At 43.5% G+C, this 27,298-nt stretch overlaps 1 protein-coding gene across 2 annotated transcripts in view; it reads left to right on the plus strand.

Moving 5' to 3' along the window:
* Positions 1-334: 334 nt before the first annotated feature.
* Positions 335-27,298, plus strand: part of LOC126545474 (cubilin-like) — a 77,895-nt gene continuing 50,931 nt past the window's right edge. For both annotated transcript variants that reach the window (XM_050193358.3, XM_055061264.2), the window contains exons 1-3: positions 335-652; positions 17,619-17,809; positions 23,418-23,559. In XM_050193358.3, the coding sequence (XP_050049315.1) occupies positions 535-652; positions 17,619-17,809; positions 23,418-23,559 (451 nt within the window). In that variant the 5' untranslated portion in view covers positions 335-534. The remainder of the gene's footprint in view (positions 653-17,618; positions 17,810-23,417; positions 23,560-27,298) is intronic.

The following is a 27,298-nucleotide window of genomic DNA, read 5'->3' on the forward strand; positions in this document are numbered from 1 at the left end:
TACAGTGACCCTCGTCGGCGTGAAAGAAGTTCATCGAAGAGAGGCAGGTATGTGCACATCACCACATAGACGTTGACTCAAGTTGGTCAGGTGGTTGGTTTCGAACCGTGTTATCTCAGCAGAGCAACCCGATGCGCTAACCATTCGACCACGGACTACTCAGTGACCCAAGGTAGGTGGGAAAATGGACATATACAAACACAGATAGTCCCCTCGAAAGTGCGTGAAGCACCCTAATAATGCGAACGCATAAAAACTTTCAGCACACGATAAGGAAAAGTGAGACAAAATGTATGTTGGTGTACTCGTTATTGTGCGCGGTAAGTTACTCAGCGTTGATATTATTATGATTCGGGATACGGCTATCACCTGAGGGGCCAGCCCAGCAACGTGGGCGTCTGAGCAACCGCGGGACCGGGCTGCTGCGGAGAAGGAGGCAGGAAGCGACATCGCCTCGACCGCCGTCCGGTGTCAGGTGGCCGCGCGCAAGGGACAGCCGCGGACAGCCTCAGGCCACACCGCGCAGCCACTCCCATGAGCGCTTGGCCGCCTGCCCTGACCAGGGGCCCGGATCTCGCGCTTCTGCGCCTGCTACTACCCTCGCTGCTCTTCACCTCAGCCCTATGGCCGGCAGCCCGTGCACGAAACGCCTGTGAGTCAAGGTCGCCATCTTGCCATCCGAGTAATCGTTGCGGCCCGGTGCACAGACTTTCCACATTATAACTTGCGCACGCAAAAAATAAGAAACAGAGAATAACCCTATTAATTTTTCTGCTGCGTTCGAGGTTGTCGCGTCGTAATTTATGTGACTGTGCTAAAGAAAGAAAACGAGTGACGAGAGCTGCCTCTCAGAAGTTTCACGCAAGCGACATGACAAGGTGCTTACTCTCGTCATAACAAATTCGAAGCGTCGCCACTCCTGTCGTTTTCATACAGATTGCTCCTATGCTATTTTATGCTATTTAAAACTTAAATTTGGAGGGATGATCAGCTGTCCTATGTAATATGTGATCGTTTTATTGGTATTTGTCAGTGTATATGAATGTGTTACGTATTGTTTTCCGGCAGAGTTATCAGCCTTTTGTGCTATTGACATTTGTATATACTGTGCGTCGGCGACAAAGGCGAAGCACGTTCCGGTCGGGTAGCTCGATCCCTAGAGGCAGAATTTCTGACAAGCATTCTCTGTCATTAGCCGCGTTTACATGAATGCGGCAGAGGCGCATCGCATTTCTAGGCATCGCATCCACCTAAACGGCTGATTCGCTTGGAAGACGAATCGCATTAAATCACCAAAAGAGTGCGTAGATCGAGAAATTGTCTCACGCGACGCGCGTAAGCGTTGGCGTATCGCATCGACAGAGGAAGATTGCGACAGTGCGTGCTGGGCTCAACTCACCGGCGAAATGCGCTTGACGGATGCGTCTTCTTTCTGTCGAAGGCGCCTCGTGCAAGCGCTATCGCGTAGTATTGCGGTGATGCTCTAAGAAATGTTACACGCTACTGTCGCATTCATGTAAACGCGGCTATTGTAAGTTCTTAACTTTCCTCCATATTGACACGTTAGCCTGTTAATAAACACACACACACACGCAGATACATACATACGAGGGGAAGTCAAAAAGTAAAGGGACTTTTGAGGAAAGGTACATTTGCTCTAATGATAGAAAACTGAACCGTACATTATTTTTCTACATATCCTCCCTGGACTACAACGCACTTTGCCCAATGATTCACAAGTTTTTTTTATTCCGTCGGAAAAAAAGCTTTTTGGTTGCACCTGTAACCAATTTTGCACCGCATCAATGACTTCTGCATCGGTTGCAAATCTTCTCCTGAGCGCTTCCTTCACTGGTCCAAACATATCAAAATCGCTTGGAGCCAGATCTGAACAGTATGGCGGGTGTTCCAGCAATTCGAATCCCGACTCCTTGATTGTTTCGGCCGTCCGTTTGGTAGAATATGGCCGAGCGTTGTCTTGCTGCATGATGACATCTTTTCGCAGTTTTCCACGACTTTTGGATCTGATTTCAGGTTTCAGTTTAGTTTGCAACACATCACAATAGTTCCCACTGTTCACAGTTTCGCTTCTTGGGTTGAAATGAACGGCTACCACATCTTCCATGTCCCGGAATAGTGTTAGCATAATCTTACCAGCTAATGGTTGACGTTTAAATTTCTTAACTTCTGGTGATGATGAATGTTTCCAAACCATGGCCGCAGCCTTACTTTCCCATTCGTGATGATGTGTGCCCAAGTTTTATCTTCAGTAAAAATTTGCTGTAAAAATCCATCTCCCTCGCGACGATAAAGGGCCAAATGTTTTCGAGAGATGTCCAACCCTTGTGCCTTACGCTGCGCTGACAATTCTTGCGGGACCCACCTTACACACACCTCCCGAAAATTTAGCCTGTCGTCGTGTAAGATGGAATACGCTGAAGCATGACTGATATGCAAAGTATTGGCGATTTCGTCCACTGTGATTCCTGTTTTCCATCACCATACCCTCATCGACTTTCAAATTGTGCTTCCTCGTCCCGTGCTTTCCCTTCCCCGTGCTTTCCTCGTCACATAAAGAAGTTTCTCCTTGTTTGAAACACTCTATCCATTCGCAGATCTTGCTTCGCGATAAACAACTGTCACCATACTGCGCTTCCATTCGACGAATAATTTCCGCAGGTTTAACACCTTCCGCAAACAAAAAGCGAATCACTGCCCTCATTTCCTCCTTGGTGCAGATTGACAATGGAACTGCCATGTTTAACGGTCTGCAACGCTCTAACGACTGACGCGGGAATAAGAGTGACACGTTGCATAGAAAACGAGAAGAAAGGGGGTTAACCGAGGGGCCCGATTTTTATTAGTCATATCATGAGAAGCCAACAAACACTGACACCAAGGACAACATAGGGGAAATTACTTGTGCTTAATAAATGAAGCACAAGTAATTTCCCCTATGTTGTCCTTCGTGTCAGTGTTTGTTGGCTTTTCATGATATGACGTTCCATAGAAGTGTTACAGACGACACTAAGAAGTGTTGCAGACGACACTAATTTAGCGCTGGATACTAGCAGCGTTACCAAACCCTAGAGCGAGAAATTGCAAAAGTCCTTTTACTTTTTTACTTCCCCTCGTACGTGCATACATACGTGCATACATACATACATACATACATACATACATACATACATACATACATACATACATACATACATACATACGTACATACATACATACATACATACACACATACGTGCATACATACATACATACATACATACATACATACATACATACATACATACATACATGGCACTGAATATTTGGCTGCGCGTGTTCAAAAAAAGATTTTGCACTCGCCGCTGCACTGTTCTTGGTCAGATTTTGCAGAACGATCGCATTTTCCTGTCGACTTTGTTTAGTATAACACTTGGCACGATTAGTCGCCTGTTTTTAAAGACAAAAATGAGAAATTGTTCGCCTATGGGAAAAATGGAGTCTGACAAGACGGCCCTGGCACAGACTTGTGCCGCCTGCCGGCAGCAGCAGGAAGGAGCTGATGCGCAGACCATAGCCTCCTATGTAGGAGGTTATTCGCAGACGAAACGGCGGCCGCTTACGCTGTAGCAGTGCCTTCCTGCTGCTGCCGGCAGGCGGCGACACAAGGCTGTACCAGGTATAGTACCAAGGTGACTTGTGTCGGTTTGAATATTTGGAGTTTGAAGAACGACTGAGGAATATGAAAGAAAGTAAATGGGCTGGGAGATTGTTGAGGTATGTGTACAGGAAAAACATTGATTCACAGTGGAGGAAAAGAACTAGGAAGCTTACCAGCAAGTATGCGGCCTGTAGGGTGGGCAACACAGCAACAAAGAACATCAAGCGGAAAGTGAGAGAGGCTGAAACAATCTCACGGGTGGCGACCATGTAAAAGAAACCTGCCATGAGTAACTACTTAAGAGGAAAAAAAAACGAAATCAGGAAAGAAAGAATTTATGATAACTCAAAGGGAAGCTCATTACTTTTCTAAGCGAGATCGGGATGCCTTAGAAGAAGCACCTATAAAGCGATACATAAGAAGGAAGAAGAAGCATGTGCTTGCTGCGGTAAAGCTAGGGAAACTATGGTGCATGTTTTATTAGAATGTGAAGGCGTCTGCCCAGTGGTTGATTTAGGCACCACTGGCCTCCTTGAAGCCCTTGGGTTCCGCGAGAGCAGTGGAAAAGTAAACATGTCTGCAATAGGGATTAGCATAGAGTTACTATACTGACTCTAGAGGACAAGCTACCCATAGGGCCCATGCATTGAAATCGAGAACCGCAAGAGCGTCGCAAAGTTGCTACGCGCCGAGGTTGCCAGTTCCTGAGACGCTTGCTAGACTTGGTGACAGTAGTCAGTTTTAATCTGGCAACCGTAGCAGCGTAGCAGCGTGGCGTCTCGCCTGCAGTGTGGTGATGTGGTGTACGTGCAGCCGTGTGTTTGGGGCTTTATAAGTTGGTTCTTTACTTAGAATACTTAGAATATTTGGATGTAACGTACACCGAAAAGCTTATTTGGAGTCTGCATATAGAGCATATTACCTTGAAGGGAGCACGCGCAGTAGGAATGCTGCGTAGACTTGCAGCAATTGATCAGGGTTGCGTCGGCATGCCCTCATTATGATCTATTGCACGTATGTTCGCCAGATAATTGAGTTTGGCTGCGTTTTGTTTTCTGGGGGACCTGCATACAAAATTTGGCCTCTGATTCTATTAGAACGAGAGGAATTACGTTAATGTCTTGGGCTTCCCAAATTTGTCGTTAACGATATCTTATATTGCCACGTGGTAGTGACGTTAACGAACACAGTAGCAATACTGTGAAAGACAAAACTAGCTTTTATTGGGCGAACCTGTGCCCACAAAGACAGGCTACACTTAAAGCACAACGATAGCGGCGAACGCAGTCGGCGATCGTCGAAAATCTGATCAGCGGGTCAAGCGCGTACGCTTTTATAGATCAGTCGTCGAACGTTCCAGAGTAGCCGCTGGGACCCGTGTGCCTCCCACAAAATTCTACACTATTCGCGTCGCGCATACATGCAATCAGATCACACAAGTTGCGGGGAAAGACAGCGGATGGAACCATCGATAACATTCCAGAAACTTCTTTTACATACAGGCGCATCCTGCGCTGTGCGATAACATTTGTTAGGTGGTGAGAAGTGGTCGCCCGATAAAGATAAAGAAGTACACGTGTCAATATCAAGAAGCACGCCTGCCTTCTTTTCTCATACGATTTCATATCCTAACAGTACAAACTTTTCTAAAGATATATGCATCACCACAGAGTAGATCACAATATGTTTTCCTTAATGAACCAGCCTCATTTTTTAACTATCAGTGATGTCTCTCACGTTGTCCTCAAGTTGTTTTCGTGCAAAAACTATTGAACCCATTAAATGTTCGCCTATGCGAGGTGCTGTTACTAAATTCCTCTGTTCCAGTCGCTAAAACTGAATTTGAGTATATTTTTCCAAATAATGCTAAACATTTGCCCTATCAATATCTGGATAGTATTTTGGAAGACCACCTTGCACACCTGGATGCAAAGACCGTTATAGCAATTAACTGATGCTTCCGTCTGCGAAGAAAAGGGAGGTGTGGGCATTGAATCACCACATCTAAATTGGTCTTTTTCCATTCGGCTACCTGACTTCACGCCTATCTTTCAGGCGGAATTATTGACAGTTGTATTAACCTTACGTAAATTACCACCATCTCTGTCATCAGCCATAATATTAACTGATTGCCTGTCGGTTTGTACTTCACTCACCAAACCCAAATTGGCAGATTCATTACATTTCCGTTCTCTTCTCCCAAGACACTTACGTCTTGTTCGTTTAGTGTGGATGCCAGGTGACAGAGGTCTAGCCTTAAATGAATATGCAGATACGCTCGCAGTAGCATCCCACGATGGTCCTATATTCGCCATTTTGCCTTCGTCAGCTTTCATCACTGCGGCACGATTAAGAAAATATCCTACTACAAATAAGTTCGCGCAATCATCATTGGCAACATCTGATTTCCCGCATCTATTTTCCTTGGAACAACAAATGGTGCTCCTCTAGAAAAATTGAAGTAACGGTTACAAGACTACGGTGCCGAGTCCCCTACACTGAACATTTACCTCCACAGGTCTGGTCAGGCTATATCGCCTTTGTGCAATGAGAGTGAATCTCTGCAACACTTATTTCTGACATGCCGTCGTTTCATTATTCAACGGAAAAGATTTTTAGAAGAACCCTTCCAGAAGCTTGGCTTGAATTTGACTCTTCCTGTAATTGTTTTCTTTGGGGCTACCGTACTAGGTTACAGTCACAGGAACATTTGTGAAGCCCTCTGTATCTTTCTGCGTGAGGCAAAACGAATTGCATGCTAGAATTCTTAATACTTATTTTGCTCACACAATTGTTTTTATGTAATACTTAGATAATTGATTATTCATATCTGTAACAGTAGCCACTTTAAATCCCATTTGCAAGATACTTTTTCATATAACCTTAATTTATAAAAAAAATGATAATAGTTCTTTCACCGCCCGATTCATGGACGATCCTCCAGAGTGGGTTGCGCTATTCACTTCACTGGGGAACAAGAACAAGAGCTCGGTCTGGTGTGCTCAACTATCGGGCGGCGGTATTCTACTGTTCATTTAACGTCTTTGTTGTTGATCACGATGATGATGACCTTAATGTTCATGGTGCATACCCACTCACGGGGATTGACCAAGAGTCGGGCGGGCTTTACATGTGTCTTCAGGTAAGGAATTTATAAATCGATAATTTTGATGACTAAATTAAAGCGAGGAAAGTTCAAAACGATTCAGTAGACAGTAATTCAACCAAAAAGAAAGAAATTATATATAATATAAATGAGGCAGTAAAGGAGAAATGAAATGAATAATACGGTCAACAATGAATCGGTTTGATTCAATAATGAATTTTTCTAAGGCGATGCATACATTCTGTGTGAGTGCCCAAGCACAGACGCTCCGAAAGACAGCAGTACCGGAGTGTTCAGTGGCAGGCCGAGCTGTTGCACTTTAATTTCCTTTGCCATTTTTCTCAGGAAAGAGAAACGCCGGAATCCCAGAAAGCAGTGTTCAACCGTTTCTAACGAATTGCAAAAATGGCACAAAGGGGAAATTGCCAGACCAGATTGGTGCATGTATAAATTTAGGGATGGGACTCGACAACGCAGTCTCGTTAATGTCACTTCCGTCTGTCTGGTTTTGCAAAATTTCCTGCTCCAAGGGAATTTGCAAGTGGTGTAGTTCTGAGGATGATGTTAGATTTGATTTTGATGTCAAAAGCATGTATCTTCTAAACCTGACAGACGTGATGAAACGCGTGGTTGGTAGAAGGGTAAGCACAGGGTCGCTGATAGAAGCCTTGGCCAAGCTGTCTACCGCTCAATTCATAAATATGCTTTTGTGCCTAGGTATCCATATTAATCGTAAACTCCGAAAATGACTTGGAGCCAGTGAGTACAAAGTTTTTAATATATGCGACTCGCCGGGAGCAGTAAGTGAGGTGCATAGCGATAAAGAGTCTGTGATTATTACCGCGGTTGTCCTGGAAGCTTGTAGCTTACGCAAAGCTAGGACAACAGATAGGAATTCCGCTAGGAATATTAGAGTGAAGTCCGGAAGCCGAATAGAAAAATACCAATCTAATATGATGAAAAAAATTCCAACTCCGGCTTTTTCCTCACTGCGAAGCACCTGTTGCTATAATTACGTTTGTGTGGAGCTGATTCAAGTAATTCTGGAGTAAGCCGTTAAGAACATGCGAGGGAAGCTGCTTTGCATTGTTTGGGTATATGTCCTCATAAGTAATAACCAATGAATTTGAGATACTGTTCATCGTGATTACATCATTTATATGTGCGTCTAACACACTCAATAACGATTGTGTTATAATCACTTGTGCCGTGTGCAATCGAGGCCATGTTATTCCAAAAAATTGGGCTCGTTCATTGGTAAAGATTGACTGTGACCTTTTTAATGGCAATTCATAGAGCCTTATGCATGTTTGAACGGTGAGTATTTTAAATCTCATTTCAAGGGAACGTATTCGTGATTCCTTGTAGAGCACAGCGTTTCCTACAAACTTTGGTAGCCCCAGACATAAGCGAAGCGCTTCCCATTCCAGCAAAACTAGTGGACGTAGCTTGTGAGCAGAGGCGCCGGGGAATAACAGACAGCTGAACTCTAGTATAGGTCGCATATATACATGCGGTAATTCATTATGAGTGTGTCTATACGCATGCCCCATCGATTATTGCTTATCCTTCTTAGTATCCTCATTGCACGGGAAGCTTTTGACGTTATATGTTCAATATGATGACGCCAGTTAAGATTTACAACATAAATAATTCCAAGGTACTTGACTTTTTTCAATTGTGGAATAGTGGAAGGCCCGTATGAAAGGTATATGTTAACTGGGTCTTGTAGAGAGAGATAGAGAGAGAGAGAAGTGGTTCTTGTGGGGGAAAGGGGGAAAGGCTGACACTATCTTCTGCAACCCACGCGAGAGCACGCCTCAGCGCCAGCAGGGTGGGGGAGATGGGAGAAAAGGAGAGAGAGGGGAAAGACAAGAACGGCACTCTTACTTACATTAAGCGACAAGCGGATACTGTCCAGCCATGCTTTTAGCTCGCATAAGTATTCCTGTAAGCACTCGTACAGTGACTGAATGTCACTTGCCGAAGCAAAAAACGCTATAATATGAGCGCAAACGTACGTGCTTACATTCTGATGATAAGGAATGGAGCTGAGTAGGATGTCAAACAACAGCGGGGAAAGAACTGCGCCTTGAGGAACCCCGCGCGTTTGTCTGAATACTCCCGATGAAATTCCACTTTGTGCACAGTAAAACTCCCTGCCCTGCAAGAAGTCAGCAGTCCACGTTACGAAGTATTCAGGTAATCCAATATCCTGTATTCTCTTTATTAATATACGGTATTCCACACTATCGTATGCTTTAGAAATTCCTAGTGTAAATAGAGCTGCATATTGTTTTTTTGACGAGCCAACTGAATTCGGCTCTCTAAGTCGACATGTGCGCACCAAATGGACACCCTGGTCTAAATCCAATTTGGCAGGGGCTCAATAATTCTCTTGTGGTCACAAACAACCATACATGCGTTTAATAATCTTTCTATTAAGTTCACAAAATTTGATGTTAGAGAAATAGGCCGAATATTGTCTAGGACATACCCTTTGGTTTGGTCTTTCTGCAGTGGAATCACCTTGGCGATTCTCCACGCAGGAGGGATCCATGCATATTGTATCGAGCAATTTACGGCATCTAACAAGCCGTTAGGAGTGACGTCAAAGAGAAGTTTAATCATCTGAGTAGTGAGTCTATGGGCACCTGGGGCTGCAGCTGGTAAACATGAAACAGCTTGGGACAATTCTCACATAGAAATCTCTTCGAAATCTGCTGATGTGCCCTGTCATTGAGGAAAGGAGGGAAGGGAGGTAACGAATCGGGTTTCTAACCCTCTCGCAATTACATCTAGAGAGTAAGCTTTTTCATTGGTGGTTCAATCTATTGACTCCAAGTTCAAGGGGCGCAGAATAATTTTTTGGGATCTTAAAAAGCGCAATAATGCATGCTTATTATTTGATTTTGAAAGAAATTCGAAATGGCGGACATTGTAGTTGTCTTTTGCTTTGGATACGATTGTTTGAAATGTTCCAGCAATACATTTATAGTTGCTCCAGTTTTTCAGAGACTGGTTATGCATGAGTTGTTTCCATGCAGTTAGGTCACTTGTAGTCCCGCGAGCAATCGTCATTCCACCAATTTGTAGAAGCAGTGTCTTTGCGTGCTTCGAACTGGAACTCTGACCTTTTGCGCGAAGTATCTAAGATTGAACAAATATCCTCAGCGTTCAATGAATAATCTTCAATTGATTTGAAAGTGGTCTGCAAGCATCTTTTAAATGTATGGTAATCCACAAAAGAGTGGATTCGAGCCTCCACGGTGGACTGTGGACCTACCATTTCAAACACAACTGGAAAATGATCACTGTTTGTCCCAACACCCACCGTTTCCCATGCGGATATGGAAAGACCTGGACCCGGAAACGTAAGATCCAGCAAAGATCTAAACTGTCCGCGAAGAAATGTAACTGAACCCAAATTTTGACACGAAAAGTTATTAGTTGTTGCCCAGTATTATAGATGCTTTCCACACTGGTCTGATCTGGATTCCCATAATATATGATGTGAGTTGAATTCACCAGCCAATATTATCTCTTTACCGCATTTTTCCAAAACTGAGTCTAGTAGGCGTGTATCCTGCACGCCCGAAGGAACGTATATATTGACCAACGAGAAAGGCCTACTGCCACGGAGAATAATTTCTACTGCTAGAATTTCCCATTCTGGAGACATCAGCTGGAATGATGTATTTTCCCTGTGGCAAAACTTGCTTGAGACCATAATTAACAAGCCCCCACCTCTAAACGGGCGACCTAGGCGAAAGGACCTAAAATTGCGCAAACAAATTAGTTTTTCAGGCGATAACCAAGCTTCTTGCAGTAAAATTGCAGCTGGAGAAATTTGAGATGATAGAACGTTTAAATCAGTAGAAGCAGCGAATACTGTTTTGCAGTTCCACTGCAGCACCCCCATCTACCTTCCAGTGATGAGAGCACCGCAGAGGCAACAGCCTCCTCCAAAATTTTTTCAGTTCAGGTTGACTTCAGGGGGGATTTTCTTCGATTTACTAAGTGTGAAGTTGTAGCTTCCAGGGGAGAACAACTCGTTTTCTGTGCCCTCACGTCAATTTTCATGTTTGAGGTATCCTGATAATGAGAGTTGTCTGGGCTAGTAGTGACCTTGTTTTAGGAACCTGGAACAGGCCTGACGTGCTTTATATGGGATGTGGACACAATTTCCCCATCATGCTGAGAGTGGGGTGAACAAGCTTTGTTTCAGAGTTTATTGGCTGAGCAGTAGTAGTCGGTAATAATTGTGTTAATTGTGATGATACCATTCCGTTAAAGCATTCCGTGACGCTTTGTACAATGCGCTCCATAATTTTAGCCATAGAATTTTCAATAGCTTGTGCAATTACCTCTGACAAGCTTCCATCAATGACAGCCTGGTGTCGTGCTGTCACACTGGCAAACCATGGGCTCTTTCCTTTACCGCCGCAATGGCCTTTTGGCGTGAGCAATGCCTTTTGTGCATAACTTCCAGTATTTGGACAGTATTTGAGGGCAGTTCGAGCAATCAGCCTTATGGGCTCCACCGCAGAGGCATCACGAGTCCGATTGGGCCGAGCAGTCACTAGTGGATTGACTCCCGCCGCAAGCGCAACAACGAAGACAAGATTTACAACCACCCATGCTATGACCATAGCGTCAACAATTGGGACATTGTAATGGACGCGAGGCAAGCGGGTCCACTCTGAAGATTAGAAGCCATACTTTTATCTCAGTAGGACAAGATGTACCTGCGAACGTGGAAATTACTGACTCGGTTATATCGGTTACTGACTCGGTTATATGACAGCTTATATCCCTAGCTGAGAGTGACCGATAGACTAACTTTTACGCAGTGGCATCAATAGTGTCCTTGTGGCTATTGTGCCTACCAATGGGTGTAAATACAGATGAAGAACTCGAAATAGATTCAGGTGGTGCTTCGAAAGGCCACGTCCCAGTTCCAGAAGATCACCGATGTCCGTCAATTTGGCCGCGGTGCTATTCTTTGTTGTTCATCATATCAGGAGTGCGTTCGAGACCCCCTCAATCGCTCTGAATTTGCATCGAATCCGGGGAGCCCGTTTCGCCCGAATCCGGGGAGCCCGAATTTGCATCGAGTCCGGGGAGCCCAAACCATCACGCGTCAAGCACTTATCCTCATTTTTTTTCCCGGTGACCCTGTCCCGCTTCGCATTCCACCACACAGTCTAAAATGGAAAACCAACTAGCCGCCCTTAGCTGGAGGCTTGAAAGGTCCTCGCAATTGAACGCATACTATAGCAATCCTGAGGTTGATCGTCGCGTCACTCCCAGGCCATTAAAGACGTGGCACAGCATCCGCGCCGACTTGGAACATGTATTTGACATAGCGAGGGAGTTCATGTCGATTACAGCAAATCTATAGCTTCCGAGACTCTATTCTAACATGCCGGTTATGTGCCTATTCAAAGAAAGTGTCGGTTTCACCCAAACATCCTGTTTGGATGAAACAGCCAATTGACGTTCCTTCGCTCTGTAGAAAAGAACATGTGGTATAAAATCTTAAACCAGTAGTTTTATTTTCCCCTGTGAAAATTGCGATTTCTTGCATATTTTAGTTGGACTTCACCTTTCAATTTTGCCGTTTTTATTATTTCTTGTTTACTGTATAGGAATTCACTAGTACCTTATGCGTATCTTGTTTATTTCTGCTGTGAGTTCCATTTTATGACATATCTTGTTTATGTTTAGAAAGGCGACTAGTACTAACTCTATTTAGTCTTTACGAAATTAAAGATTATTCGTTACCAAACTTTATACACTTGTATTTCAAACTTGCTTCCCCTTCTCAGACATTAAAATAAGGTCCTACAAAAGTAGATAAATGTGTGTCAACCTTTCTAAAGTGCCGGGAAAATCTTAGCTTAATCAATTAATCAATGAAAAACCCTGCGTCAAAATCGATTACTCGATTAAAAACTAAAATGAAGAATGATTATTCGTTAATCGAATAAAAAAGTTAAGCGACCATCCCTAGTCAGCTGGCGCAGTTTCACTGGTGCAGCCTCTACCCAAGCTCTTGCATCCCAGGTTTCAGCTGCTTTAAAACTAGCTCAAAAATAAACATCGTCACCCAATCCATTAGCTGGCTCTCCTTGTGCAGGACCTCCTACATATGTAGAACAGACGGAACCAGAACTCCTAACGGAAGATTATGAAGACTACCCGGATGTAGACATGGAACTTTATAATCAGAAATGCACCAGATCTTCCTACAAACTTTCTTCTAAGTCAAAAGCTAAAACAAAATATGAAAATGAGAATCTCTCCAAGAAGGACTTTCTGAAAGAGAGTATTTTGGAACAGGCAGTTTCCGCTACCGTTCTATATTAAACATAGGCTCTTTTGAAATCTTACAGTGGAATTGCCCTTTGATTGTTTCTGATACTATAGATCTATCATACACTTCTTCTAATATTTACCCATACATAATTATCTTACAAGAAACCTGGCTTTCAAATGGTCAAAATTATTTCCTAAAGAAATATCAATTGCTTCGTTTGGATCGACCTACCAGACTTGGTGGCGTTGCTTTTTTGGGTTCAGCTGAATATAGTCACAAAGCCACGATATGGCATCACTGTTTGTGTGCCGAATGCAAAATTTTAGCATTAGACATAATACTCCCAGACTGCTACCCTTTTACTTTAGTTAATTTATTTTTCACAGCAGGAGTGCATGATCTAGACAGCCCATTAGTTTTTTCCAGAAAAGGCGTAGTACTCGATGGTGACCTTGATTCTCACCATTAGTCTTGGGGTTTAAGACTGATTTAGGTGGAAAATGCCTCTGAGAATGGACTCTTGGTCATAACCTATATTATTTAAATTCAAAAGTTGCTATGTTTGTTCGCGGCCAGTCTCAATCGGCAATATATATCATTTTCTGCAGTTCGTCTCTAACAATATCCTCGTGGAATATACTATAGACTGTGCTACAAACAGCGACCACCTTCCTGTTATTTTTGAGATTGATTTCCTTGTGATTTTTTCAGAAGAAAAAATACCACATTTGTAAACTATGACAAGCTTCAAAAATACTTGATGTCTACGATGCCTTCCCGTACGGCTATGCAAGAAGATATTAGAGCTATGAGCTTCTGTGCAGATTTAAAACGTTCCTTGAAAAATGCAGCTGTTAATATAACCTCCAACGCAGGTAGATCTTTCAGTCCATGGTGGAATTTAGAATGCACGTGGGCTCACCGAAAACGAAAAGCTGCCTGGACGCAACTTCTTTGTAATGAATGTCCAAACAATTAGAGTGACCACCAAATTGTTGCTGCATCTTTCAAGTGCAGGATAGCTGAAGCCAAAGATGAGTATGACATGAACAAATTCACTTACCTATCTAAATAAAAAAGCCTTTTTATATTTTTACGCTCTCGAAAGATGATTCCGGTTCCAGCAAATATTGACTCTTGTGTTTTTTTCGCCACGTGAATTGTCAGAATTATTAGAAAATATTGGAAAGGGACTCTCTTCAATCGCAACTTTTGAAACCATTACCTCTAGAGGAATTTAGGCAAGTCACATGGCAGGAACTGGCGGATGTTGTCAGCTCTCTGCCTTCATCAGCACCAGTTCCAGATGCAGTTACCACAGCCGTGATAAAGATTCTGTATGAATTGTCCCCGCAAGAACTTTTAAATATGGTGAATTACTCTTTAAAAGATGCCCGGATACCTTCTAAAAGGAAAATTGCTCAGGTAAATCCGGTATTTAAAAAAACAGGGAGGTGGGTATTATTTAGGTAATCGTAGACCAATTTCTCTCACATCCAATTTGGTTAGACTAACAGAAATAATTTTGAATGGCCGAATTACAGCCTACATTTCTCAAAACTAAATACTTAGCCCCGTCAAATTGGCTTTAGATCTGGGTTACTCAATATGGTGTGCGCACGTAGACTTAGAGAGTCGCACACAACTTGCTCGTCGCCGAAGGGAATATTCAGCATTAGTGACCCTACATCTAGCTAAAGCTAATGATTCTGTGGAGCATGGCATACTGATAAAGCAACTAGAGAATTACAGGTTCTCAAAATACATCACGGCATGGGTTTCAGAATTTTTAAGGGAAAGAGAATTCTACTCTTTTCAAATCGGATGTTCATCGTCTTGGTATAAGCAGAAACGCGGGGCACCACAAGGGTCAGTGTTATCTCCTGTTTTATTTATTATATATTTAAGCTCCATCCCTTTGCTCCAGGACATTCAGGTATACGTTTGCGCCGATGAATTCAATTAACGGATGTGACAGCGAAAGCTGTTTTACGTGACTTCCAAGTGCCAAAAGGGAAAACACTGTTTATTCGAGCAAAAATCGAAATGGTGAAAGTCTGGAGATGGTATCAACGATAATTTGCTTAAATCATTTTGTAGGCAAAGTTTTCTGTGCTTCGATGCAGTGACATAAGCTGTATCTGGTAAAATAGGAATCAAAGGTCCACTTAAAGACGTTCAGGCTAATAAATCTGTCATTTAGTTTAAGTATAAACCGCGGTGTCCAGGAACCCACAGCAAATTATTTTTTTATATATAGGAACTAACTTTTGGAATGCGTTTAAGATAGTTGTATACGTTGCCGAGGAAAGTGGCACAGATACCGACAAAGAATCTATAACTACGACTGCTTATGATTGATTCGCGGGAAGCTTGCGCAGCGCTAGAACAATAGCCAATAATTCTGCTATAAAATAGGCGTGTAATGTGGAGGGCGAATAAAAAAGGATCAACAAAAACAGAAGGAGACAAAATGCATACGCCAGCCTTCTCTTCAGTCAGTGAAGCATCAGTGGCTATTATATTGCTTATTTCCAGGCGAGAAAGGTAATCTAGTAATTGGTGATTTAAATATTGATATGTCATTAGTTTAGCATTTGAGGGGAAACTAAATTCTATCTGGAGGCTCATCTTGGATTGACCTGTTGGTTGAATACGTTGAATTCGCACAGTTGATGGTTTTAGCTGTTCCTGTACAGATACAATGTGAGGTGTGCGTAGTCGCGGTCAATGATTATTAAAAAATGAACTCGGTTCATTAATGAGAACATACATTGATCTTCTTTGAGAAGAATCGTAAATTTTTAGGTACGTTTGGACAGTTAGAATTCTGAATTTACTTTTTAAACATGGTATTCGCGCTTTCATATACAGAACAATATTTGCAAGTTCTTATTTATTTATTTATACTATACTGCGGACAAGAAGCCCAAGCAGGGTGAGCAAAATACAAATGAATATATACACAGAAGAACAAGATGAAACAAGTGTGCAACATGTTTTTCACACAAATTGTTTGGTAATAAGGTAGACGATTAAGTAAAATTTAAACTTGATTACAATATAACTATGATTAATACACGAAATAACAAGATTGCTTGCACGAATGATATACAGATCATGGGCGCTGGGGGTATGCTTCAGTTAGTTTATTCCAGTCATCTGTTGTTTGTGGAAAAAAAGAGTACCAAAACGTGTCAGTCCTTGTTAAAATTGGTGTTAGAGAATGAGGGTAGTGGTGTCGAGGGGGTCTGCTTATCAAGGGGGATACGTATTTTGCGGTGTCTAAGGCTAGCCTATGATTGATAAAGTTTGAAAGAAACTCTAGCCGCAGAGCTTCCCTTTCTAATAGAATCATAGGCCTAATGTTATAAGCTTGGATACCGGAAAACAAGACGCACCCAAATTTTATGATGGGTTGGCCCTACATTTTATATATCATAATTAATGCGTGTCTTCGCAACCCATACGGACGGTTACTGATCTTACGCAACAATCCGACGGCACGAGTTGCCTTAGACGCGACTTTTTCAATGCGGCTTTTCTTGTTTAGTGTACCATCATACGTGAGTCCCAAGTGTTTATGAGAATCCACCTGGGAATGAACTCTTGACGATACATGACTGAAATGGGAACGGGAACATCTAAAGGAAAGAAAAGAAGGGCACTTTTACTGATGTTCAGAGACTTAGGCACCTTCTCAATCGAAGCTTCAAGAGTACATAAGTAGATTTGAAACGATTGATGAAGTGAATGTAGATCATCATTCGATGCCATGTTCCACAGAATCATAAGCTTTAGCTAGATCTAGGGTCACTACTGCTCAATATTCCCTTTGGCGACGAGCAAGTTTTATGGGGCTCTCTAAGTCTACGTGCGCACACCATATGGAGGACCCAGACCCAGAAGTATTAAGTTTTCAGAAATATAGGTCGTCATTCGGCCACTGAAAAGCCTTTATATTAGTTTAACGAAATTTATTGTGAGAGAAATTGATCTAGTATTATTTAAATTATACCCACCTCCCTGTTCTTTTAAGTATCGGAATTATCTTAGCAATTTTCCATTCTGAAGGTATCCGAGCATTTCTTTAAAGAGTAATTTACCATATTCAAAATTTTTTGCGGGGACAATTCATACAGAATCTTTATCACGGCTGTGGTAACTCCATCTGTACCTGGCGCTGAAGGAGGCAGAGAGCGAACAACATCCACCAGTTCTTGTAATGTGACTTCCCTAAATTCCTATAGAGGTAATGGTTGCAATAGGTACGATTGAAGATGGTCCCTTTCCAATGTTTTCTAATAATTCGGACAATTCACGTGGCGAAAGGACAAACGAGTCAATATTTGCTGGAATCGGAATCATCTTTTGAGAGCGTAAAAAATATAGATGACTGAGTCACAGCGATTTGATGGAGAGTCATACCTTATTTCTCCGAGAGCACGTTCTGCTTTCTTCAGAGTAACGTGACAATCCAATGAGGCAGAGGCACAGCTGTTGATGGCCCTTTGCGTTCTATTGCTGCGCAGCGTGTGGCGGCTTCCTGACGCAGTTCCGGGGTCACTTTCAGTCGCCAAATTACCCCGACCACTACGACGACTCTGCTGTGTGCCGCTGGTACATATTCGCGCCGAAGGAGTTTGCCATCCTCATCGAGAAGCACGCCATCGACATCGAGGACGATGCAAACCGGGCGGACTGCCCCTACGATTACTTGAGGGTGAGAGCCTGCCCACTGTCACTGCCTAAGTTATTTCCTAACACATTTTATTACTATTTTATGTTCTTTTTCACGCCTCACCATAATTTTTGTTTTTTGTTCCTCGTAATGTTGTCGCTGCGCTTAATTACATCTTCAAACTCTAAGTGCTCAAGTAACTTTGCTGATGGGGAAAAAGGGTGCAGTTCGGCGCGAAAGGCGAAGCATCGATTGCCCAAGCAAATTAGTGGGTAGGTACACGAAGTAAGGATAGTAGTTTTATCGGCCGTGTAAACTTGTAAACATAGGCATACTATACTCGCGGACAGCTTTCTGTGGCTGTGAAGGGAATGCTACGGGCGCGTGGCTGCTGCACATGTGTTACAGCGCCAAGTAGTCCGGCAGCGTTTGACAGTGCGTTTGGTTGCTCGGAACAGACGCTGAATTGACGCAGCTTCCACGTGCGACGGTTTCGGGTTTCCCAAGACACGGAAGGAAAAAGCCGCAAAATAAGTGAACCTTTACACTCACTGGTGTGTTCTGTCTTATTTAATTGTTGCCAATAAGGTGTTTATGTTTTGTCTTCCCCCGCCTAAACTAACCTCGAGTAAAACGCGGAACTCTTTTCAGAAGTGCGCTCATTTCTGCGCTTTGCCTTCGTAGCTTTCCCTTCATAGCCACAGAAAGTTGTCCGCGAGTATAACTAAATTAACAAGCATGGTGTCACGCGTGCGCAAGCTAACACGAACACATTTCACTCGATGACCGCGGGAACTCAATGTCAAAACGCTGCAGTCAGGAAACTCGGCCGCAGCAGCGAGTGAATTGACTTTCGTGCAGCCGCTCGCATCAGCGAGAACTACGTCTTGAAAAGAGAGTGCAGCGCATACTCTATACCCGTCGCAGATGGCTTTCAATATACAGCGACCCGGCCGGGCGCACGTGGCCGCCTGTTCCGCCTGGAGCAGAACGCGCTCCCCCTCCCTGCCCTCCCCCCGAAGACTTGGGCGCAACGGAAGGCGGTGCGCTTGGTCCCCGCTTTCCGCTGTTGCGTGCGCGAAATTGAGCCGCGATCGAGGGCTCACCCTCGCACGCTTTCGCACGCACATACAGCATACGGCGCGCGGCGATGATTTATCGCCCGTGGACTTTACACGGAACCTCACGGCGACGGCGACGGCAGAAATGTGCCGGGAGTGTCCATATAATTGCTATCGCAACAAAACTGGATAAAGTAAACAACCATACCAGTAAATATTTGCAGTTTTTGGCAGGATTGTGGTTGTGTTTTACGAATGTATTGGTAGATGGTTTAGATTCCTTTCTGAAGCTTCTCAAACCAGCTTTGCTTTGATTTGCTCAACTTCACAAATAAATTCATGCCAGTTCGTCTAGGTACCAATTTTTACAATACAAGGCTGAAAAAGATTTAGTTGCATATCCTGCAATTGTGTCGCACTTAGATTACACAAATGGAAGGCTGACGGGAAGTGTAACTTGACCTTCATTGCCTATATCCTGCTTTATTTGACTCCCCTCACTCCCATATTCACATAGTGTGGTGCTAGCGCAACATTAATACCGCACGTTAGTGAAAACATGTCAATTACTATAAACAGTGTGAAATAGTGGTCGAACAAAGGACGTCTATGGAGCCAGCGTTTCTAAAACGGTTCCTTTTCTTCACGAGGGCAAATCCCCTTGTCGAAGTCTTGCCTTCATATATCCCTTGTTCAATCGCGGCTGATCAAGTCCCCATCTCCCTGTGTGTACCTCAGTCTTCCTTTTATTTGCTCTGAGAACGTGACGGCAATTTGTGCTGATACGTTAAAAAATAGTCTTTAGCACACGGGGCATCGGTCAACGGTCAATACCGCGTTTCCAGAACACGATCGGCGCCGGCAAGGCTCTGTGAACGCAGGCGCAGCTGCTAGGGCACATGCTCACGTGGCCCTTCAGGAAAAGGAAAGAATGAGTATACAAATGACTGCATCAGCAGGCATTAGTGTTTCAAAGGGAATTTTGTAATATATTCGTTACATCAATGACAAGAATGCAGTAAACAACAGCGCTTAACTTTTGCAGTATTACATATGGTCAGAACAGAGTTCCGAACACGTACACGAGGTGGCGTTGCGGTTCAAGGTGGTTCAAGGGGAGCGTATGACAACGTAGACCGCAACATTTTGTGGGATATTTTGGAAGGGGAAGGCCGAAGTGACGATTGTCTGCAGCTTTTAAGAGATATTTACCTAAAAAATACCGTTTGCGTTGAATGGGAAGGGATGAGGAGCAAGGGGAAAGTTGATATCAACGAGGGACTGAGGCAAGGGTGTCCTTTATCCCCACTGCTTTTTATGATGTGCATGGTAAGGATGGAAAGGGCGCTAAAGGGAAGCAGTACCGGGTTTAATCGCTCATACGAACAGTCGGGTACAGTAGTAGAGCAGCAGCTTCCAGGTTTGTTTTATGCGGACAACATTGTGTTACTTGCTTACAAACTAAGTGACATGCTACGTCTGGCTGATATCTGTGGACAAGAAGCTGAGAATTTAGGATTAAAATTTAGCGTTAAAAATTCAGGTTTTATGGTATATAATGAAAACAGTGAGCAGACAGTCTTAATCCAGGGCCAGGAAATATCTCAAGTAAAAGAATGCAAAACCTTGGTATATGGATAAACAAAGTCGCTAGATATCTGAAGAGATAGGAAAAACGATAATAGCGACAGGAAAGAGAAATGCGACCATAATGCAACACAGCGGAGTTATGGGGATACAATTGAAAGGAGATGCTCCGGAGTATGTGGAAAGGTGTTGTGGTTCCAGGAGTTGCATTTGGAAATGCGGTTGTTAGCTTGAAGTCAGGGATACAGTCAGGGATACAGTCAGGACTCGATGGCAACCGAAGGTCAGTGGGACGCCTCGCATTGGGCGCTCACGCGAACACTACAAATGAAGCCGGGCAGTGTGATATGGGCTGGACAAGTTTTGAGTGAGAGAAGCTCAGGGTAAAATTGATTTTGAACAAAGACTTAGGAACATAAAGATAAGAAATGGGTTGCTAGATTGTTCAGATATTTGTACACGAAAAACATTTATTGACAGTGGAAGAAAAGAACTAGGAAACTTAACAGCAAATATGCGACCCGTATAGCAAATAACATGGCAACAAAGAACGTCAAACGCAGAGACAGAGAGGCTGAGAAACTCTTATGCATGACGGCAATGGAAAAGAAGCCTGCTTAGAATAACTTCTTAGGAGGAAAAGACGAAATCAGGAAAGAAACATTTTATAACGCAAAAGGAAGCTTTTTACTTTTCGAAGCGAGGCCAGGGACGCTATAACGTAAAACTATTCCAGACTTTTCTATTCCAATTTTCAAATCAGCCCTCGGCGATTGGTCAAAATCTTTTTTGAACCACCCCCACTTCGCCTGTCTGTCAAGCGACGTCACGAAAACCGCGATAGCTCTCAATCTGATAGGACGCCTACACACTGATTATGCAAGATTGGACCGAACAAAAGAAAAATGGTTATTTCTGATTCGACGCCTTTTCGCCATTAGCCCTCGACTAATGGTCAAATGTTTTCGGGCTGCACCCACTTCACCTGCTTATCACGCGACGTCACAAAACCGCGACAACTCACCGCGTCAAAGTGACGTGTACGCGTTAAAAATACATTAATAAGCCGAACACAACTGCATTTTTGTCTGAATAGCGGCAGGCTGCCCCGTTCCGGAAAAATAAAAGATGGCTGCAGCCGTTCGTTCATGCACTGGCTACTTGCACCTGCCAGAGAGCATGGGTTTATTTGCGTACAATAAACTTCTTGCGTGGCCGTGTAGCGTGTTCGAGCATTTTCGGCACGTTTACGACCTCGCTCTGCCAACTCTTCTTTGCTCCGTTTAGCGGCATTCTTAACCTCCCGTTGCATGCCGCCGCGATTTTCCACCAGCCACCTCAAGCTAATTAAGGGAAGGGGGACCGGTCGTAGACTCTGGCACTACCCTCTTCATCCGGTTATCGATTTTCAGTGCACTGGCTCGGCCCCATCGAATCCCTCTCCACTTGAGTGTACTACTCTCCTCTTGTCAGCCATTTAGATAAGACAAGCGGCTCAGTGTAGGCAATGTTATTCGTTTTTAAAGCAAACAAAAGCGACCTCCTTTAAACGAGGAGAGCGTCTCATTGGTTTGTTCAGACAAACCTGCGGATCACCACCCGATGCTTGCGTCTGTGGTTACGCAAACTTGACGTCAGGAGATTGGAATAGAAATTAACATATTCGAATAGCTTTAAGTCATAGGGCCCCAGGATGTGTTATAAAGTGCACTTATAAAGCGACGTACAACAAGGAAGAAGAAGCATGCGCATGCTGCGGCAAAGCTATGGAAACGATGGAACATGTTTTATTAGAATGTGAACATATCTACCCATTGGTCGGTTTAGGCTCCTCTGGCTTCCTGGAGGCCCTTGGGATCATCGATAGCAGGGGAAAGTAAACATGTCCGCTAGAGAGATTTGTAAGAGGCGATTGCGAGTTTGGTGGAAGAAAAATCGGGAGATCACAGACAACAGAGGCGCACAAAAACAGAGTTCCCTCTAGTGGTTAAGAAAGCTTGACGCTGGGAATTCTGTTTTTTTTTTCTTTTTTTGTGTGTGTGTTTTTCTGTCTTTTTAAACATAGGTAGGAGATTAGGCAAAATGACAACAAGAGCCTTGTGGCGCAACTCACCGCCCCGTTTCAAGGGGACCGCTCATAGCATCCATCCATCCATCCATCCATCCATCCATCCATCCATCCATCCATCCATCCATCCATCCTTCCATCCATCCATTCATCCATCCCACAATAAATCATCATTATCATTATCATCATCATCAACAACAGGCGTGCTGATAGGGAAGATACACGGATGGCGTAATACGCACACAGAGACTCAATCCTCAAAAGCGGGTGTGACTACACAAAGATGAGTCGACACACATATTGGACAACAAGCGTCCACAAATGAAGCAGATTGTGCGCACCCAGTACCCAGTACGGCAACATATAGTACATGTTTAATATGCCTGGGTTGGTCAAAGAATTGTTCAGGTGCGTTGAATACTTCTCGCTGTGCTGTTTCCGGTGGGCAAGGGTTGCGCAATTTTACAAATGAGAAAGGTCGGTGGGGATGAATTTGGTGTCGCAGTTCTTGTTATGGCTGCCGTCTATGCGCTAGCGTGCCTGGGTGAATCGAGGAGAACATCATCATCGTTTCCTTGTTCGGCTTCTCCTTCCCCTCTGGTTAACTCTGGTTAACCCACCTGCTTTTCTCTCATTTGCATCTCTCTCTCTCTCTCTCTCTCTCTCTCTTGATCGGTTTCCATTTGCCCTGCAGAATAAGCTTGAGCTTTTCGGCGGCTGTGCCGAAATAGCGACAGCATAGCTTTGGTTTATCTTCCTTCCACAATCGTGTGTTGAAAAATCCGTTGAATAGCGCCACCGAAGCTTGTTCTGCGTATTGAGGCTAAGTGTGTCGGTGACAGTACGAGATTTAATAATAAAGAATACCCCAACGACTGCATCAATCTTTCTCTTATTTTCTTTTTTATTTCCGGTTCTCGATCCTGCCGAGCAGTATTCTTTTGGAAACTGGAAGAAGACCTTCTGCGGAAAAGGAGCGGTCGAACCTATTCTCCTGGACACAAATTTTGTTACAGTCGTTCTCAAAACGGACGCAAGTATGTCTGGAACAGGTTTCAACATATCATACAGATTTGGTGAGTAACGTGGCTGCAGTTTTATTCTCTTTTCTTTGAAGACTCGTCAAAGGCTGAGCTCAGCGGCCTGTGATTCACGAAAAACAACAATTTAAATAACACCTGCAGGAAATTGTGTCTCCATGAACTATGTCTCACGATTTGAGTTAAAGCCCTCCGTGTGCGCTTTTTCGTCTTGCCATTTTCTTCCTCTAGAAAATGTTGCTATGTTACATAAGTCCAGTGAAGAAAAGCACAACCGTTCGGTCGATGTGACGGAGGTACTGATGGGAAATAAAAGTTTATTACCCACTACGTTTCTCTGCTTCTACATATTCATGAATTAAACTTTCACTTATTTTGCACAAACCTGGGTGATCATTTCATACTGGAGCTTATCACCACACAGTATCAATGAGCAGATTAAATTTGATGACAATCTAAAGGTACGAGAAAAAATACTAGTACTATGTTCAGAAATACTAGATGTTCAATTTGAATTACTTTTTTTTTCTTTTTTACTTTTTGCGTTGCGTAAACATCTGCAGGCTTGGAGTGACGCCTGTCACCGGTAAAAGATGCCGAGAGCGAGTGGGGCTATACTAATCCAGGTACAACCAAATTAGGAAGGCCCACTAAGCTTCAACAAGGACACTCCCTCACCAGAACTGGAATTGGCCTCCCTGGTGCAGTATTCGGCCACTACTTCCCAAATGACGCCTTCAATAAACCCATAGCCATCAGTCCCCAGCAGCTGCGGCGCATCTGACCAAGGCGGCGGTCAGACCTGTAACGCAGCAGATGGTGCTAAGAATCTCTGGATCCGGACAGGCCGCCAATGGAAACTGACCCTTGCAACGGTTAACACCCGAACCCTCTCGCGTGAATCTAGTTTAGCAGGACTCTTTAAGGAACTATCAGACATTGTTTGGGATATCATCGGCCTTAGTGAGATTAGAAGAACTGGTGAGGCTTATACATTGCTGAATAACAGACATGTCCTCTGCTATAGAAGTATCCCAGATCAAAAGCAATATGGGGTAGGATTCCTAATCCATAAGGACATAGTGGATAACATTGACGAATTCTACACCATAAATGAGAAGGTAGCTGTAGTCCTAATCCAACTTAATAAGCGGTATAGATAAGAGGTAGTACAAGCCTATACGCTCCAACATCCAGTCACGATGATGAGGAAGTAGATCACTTTTATGCAGGTGTTGAATTAGCGATGAGAAAAGTGCAAACTCAGTATACTGTAGTAATGGGCAACTTAAATGCAAAAGTGTGGAAAAAGCAGGCTGGTAAACAAGCAATTGGCAACTACGGCGTCGATTCTAGGTACGCTAGAAGAGAGATGCTGGTAGAATTCGCAGAAAGGAACACGCTTCGAATAATGAACACCTTTTTCAGGAGGCGTAACAACAGAAAGTGCACCTGGAAATGCCCTAATGGGGAAACAAGAAATGAAATTGACTTCATACTTTCTGCTGATCCCAACATAGTGCAGGATGTAGAAGTGATAGGTAGGGTAAAGTGCAGGGATCATAGGTTAGTGAGGGCTAGGATTCACCTCGATTTCAGGGGAGGAAGAGTAAAATTGGTCAAGAAGTTAGAGGTAAACCTAGAAGCACTAAGGGTAAAACCTGGCGATTTCAGGCTGCTACTTGCAAACAAATATGCAGCCTTAGAACAGAGAGATGATGATGACATAGAGCTAATGAATGAAAGCTTACTAGGTTGGCTTCAGAGGCAGCAATTGAAGTGGGAGGCAAGGCACCAAGGCAACCAGTCAAGCTCTCCCAAGTAACAAAGGACCTAATAAAGAAACGACAAATAATGAAAGTGTCCAACTCAAGAGAGAAGGTAGAATTCGCGGAACTGCCAACCCTGATCAACAAGACGAAAATAAGTGATATTCGAAACTATAGCGTGAGAAAGACCGTAGAAGCCGTAAAAAATGGACGCAGCCTGAAATCAGTAAGAAAGAATCTTGGAGTAGGACAAACAAAGATATATGCACTGAAAGATAAGCGGAGTAATCTCATCAGCAATCTCGAAGATATAGTAAAAGAAGCGGAAGAATTCTATACTCACCTCTACAGTACCCAGATGAGTCAGGATACCTATATTTGAAACAGTAATGAACAGGATACAGAAGCTCCTCCTATAACTAGCGATGAGATCAGAAGGGCCTTGCAAGACATAAAACGAGGAAGAGCGGCAGGAGAAGATGGAGTAACAGTCGATTTAATCAAAGATAGAGGTGACATACTGCTTGGGAAACTGGCGGCTCTTTATACGAAGTGTCTATCGACTGCAAGAGTCCCAAAAAAGTGGAAGAATGCAAACATTATACTAATCCACAAAAAGGGAGACATTAAAGAATTGAAAAATTATAGGCCCATTAGGTTACTCCCAGTATTATATAAAATATTTACCAAAATTATCTCCAATAGAATAAGGGCAACACTGGACTTTAGTCAACCAAGGGAACAGGCTGGCTTGAGGAAGGGATACTCTACAATGGATCACATCCATGTCATTAAACAGGTTATTGGGAAATCCGTAGAGTGCAATAAGCTTCTCTATATGGCTTTCATAGATTACGAAAGGGCATTTGATTCAGTAGCGATACCAGCAGTCATAGAGGCATTGCGTGATCAAGTAGTACAGAACGCTTACGTAAATACCTTGGAAAATATGTACAGAGGTTCCACAGCTACCTTAATTCTACACAAGAAAAGCAGGACGGTATCTATAAAGAATTGGGTCAGACAGGGAGACACAATCTCTCCAATGCTATTCTCTGCGTGTTTGGAAGTATTCAAGCTATTAAACTGGGGAGGCTTAGGAGTAAGGATCGACGGCGAATATCTCAGCAACCTTCGGTTTGCCGATGACATTGTTCTATTTAGCAACAATGCAGACGAGTTACAACAAATGATTGAGGACCTTAACAGAGAGTATGAGAGCGGGGTTGAAGATTAATATGCAGAAGACAAAGATAATGAGGAATAACCGGGCAAGGGAACAAGATTTCAGGATCGTCAGTCAGCCTCTAGAGTCCGAATGAGTACGTTTGCCTAGGTCAGTTACTCACAGGGGACCCTGATCATGAGAAGGAGATTCATAGAAGAATAAAAAGTGGTTGGATCGCATACGGCAGACATTGTCAGATTCTGACTGGAAGCTTGCCACTATCATTGAAAAGGAAGGTGTACAATCAGTGCATTTTACCAATGCTGACATATGGGGCAGATACTTGGAGACTGACAAAGAAGCTTGAGAACAATTTAAGGACCGTGCAAAGAGCGATGGAACGAAGATTTCTAGGCATAAGGTTAAGAGGTAGTGAGAGAGAGCGGTTTGGATCGCAGAGCAAACGGGTATAGACGATATTCTAATTGACATCAAGAGAAAAAAAATGGAGCTGGGCAGGTCATGTAATGCGCCGGTTATATAACCGTTGGACCATTAGGGTTACAGAATGGATACCACGAGAAGGGAAACGCAGTCGAGTACGGCAGAGAACTGGGTGGAGCGACGAGATTAGGAAATTCGCGGGCGCTAGTTAGAATCGGTTGGCACAGGACAGGGGTAATTGGAGGTCGCAAGGAGAGGCCTTCGTCCTGCTGTGGACATAAAACAGGCCGATGCTGATGATGATGACTTTTTGCGTGCATCATCAGAAGAGTAACGAGGCTGATAGCAATCGGAGGTCCCAGAGTTAGGAAACTGTGGGAAACGTTTTATGAAT

Source organism: Dermacentor andersoni, chromosome 1 (assembly GCF_023375885.2).
Source record: "Dermacentor andersoni chromosome 1, qqDerAnde1_hic_scaffold, whole genome shotgun sequence".
In the NCBI taxonomy this organism is placed as follows: Eukaryota; Metazoa; Arthropoda; class Arachnida; order Ixodida; family Ixodidae; genus Dermacentor; species Dermacentor andersoni.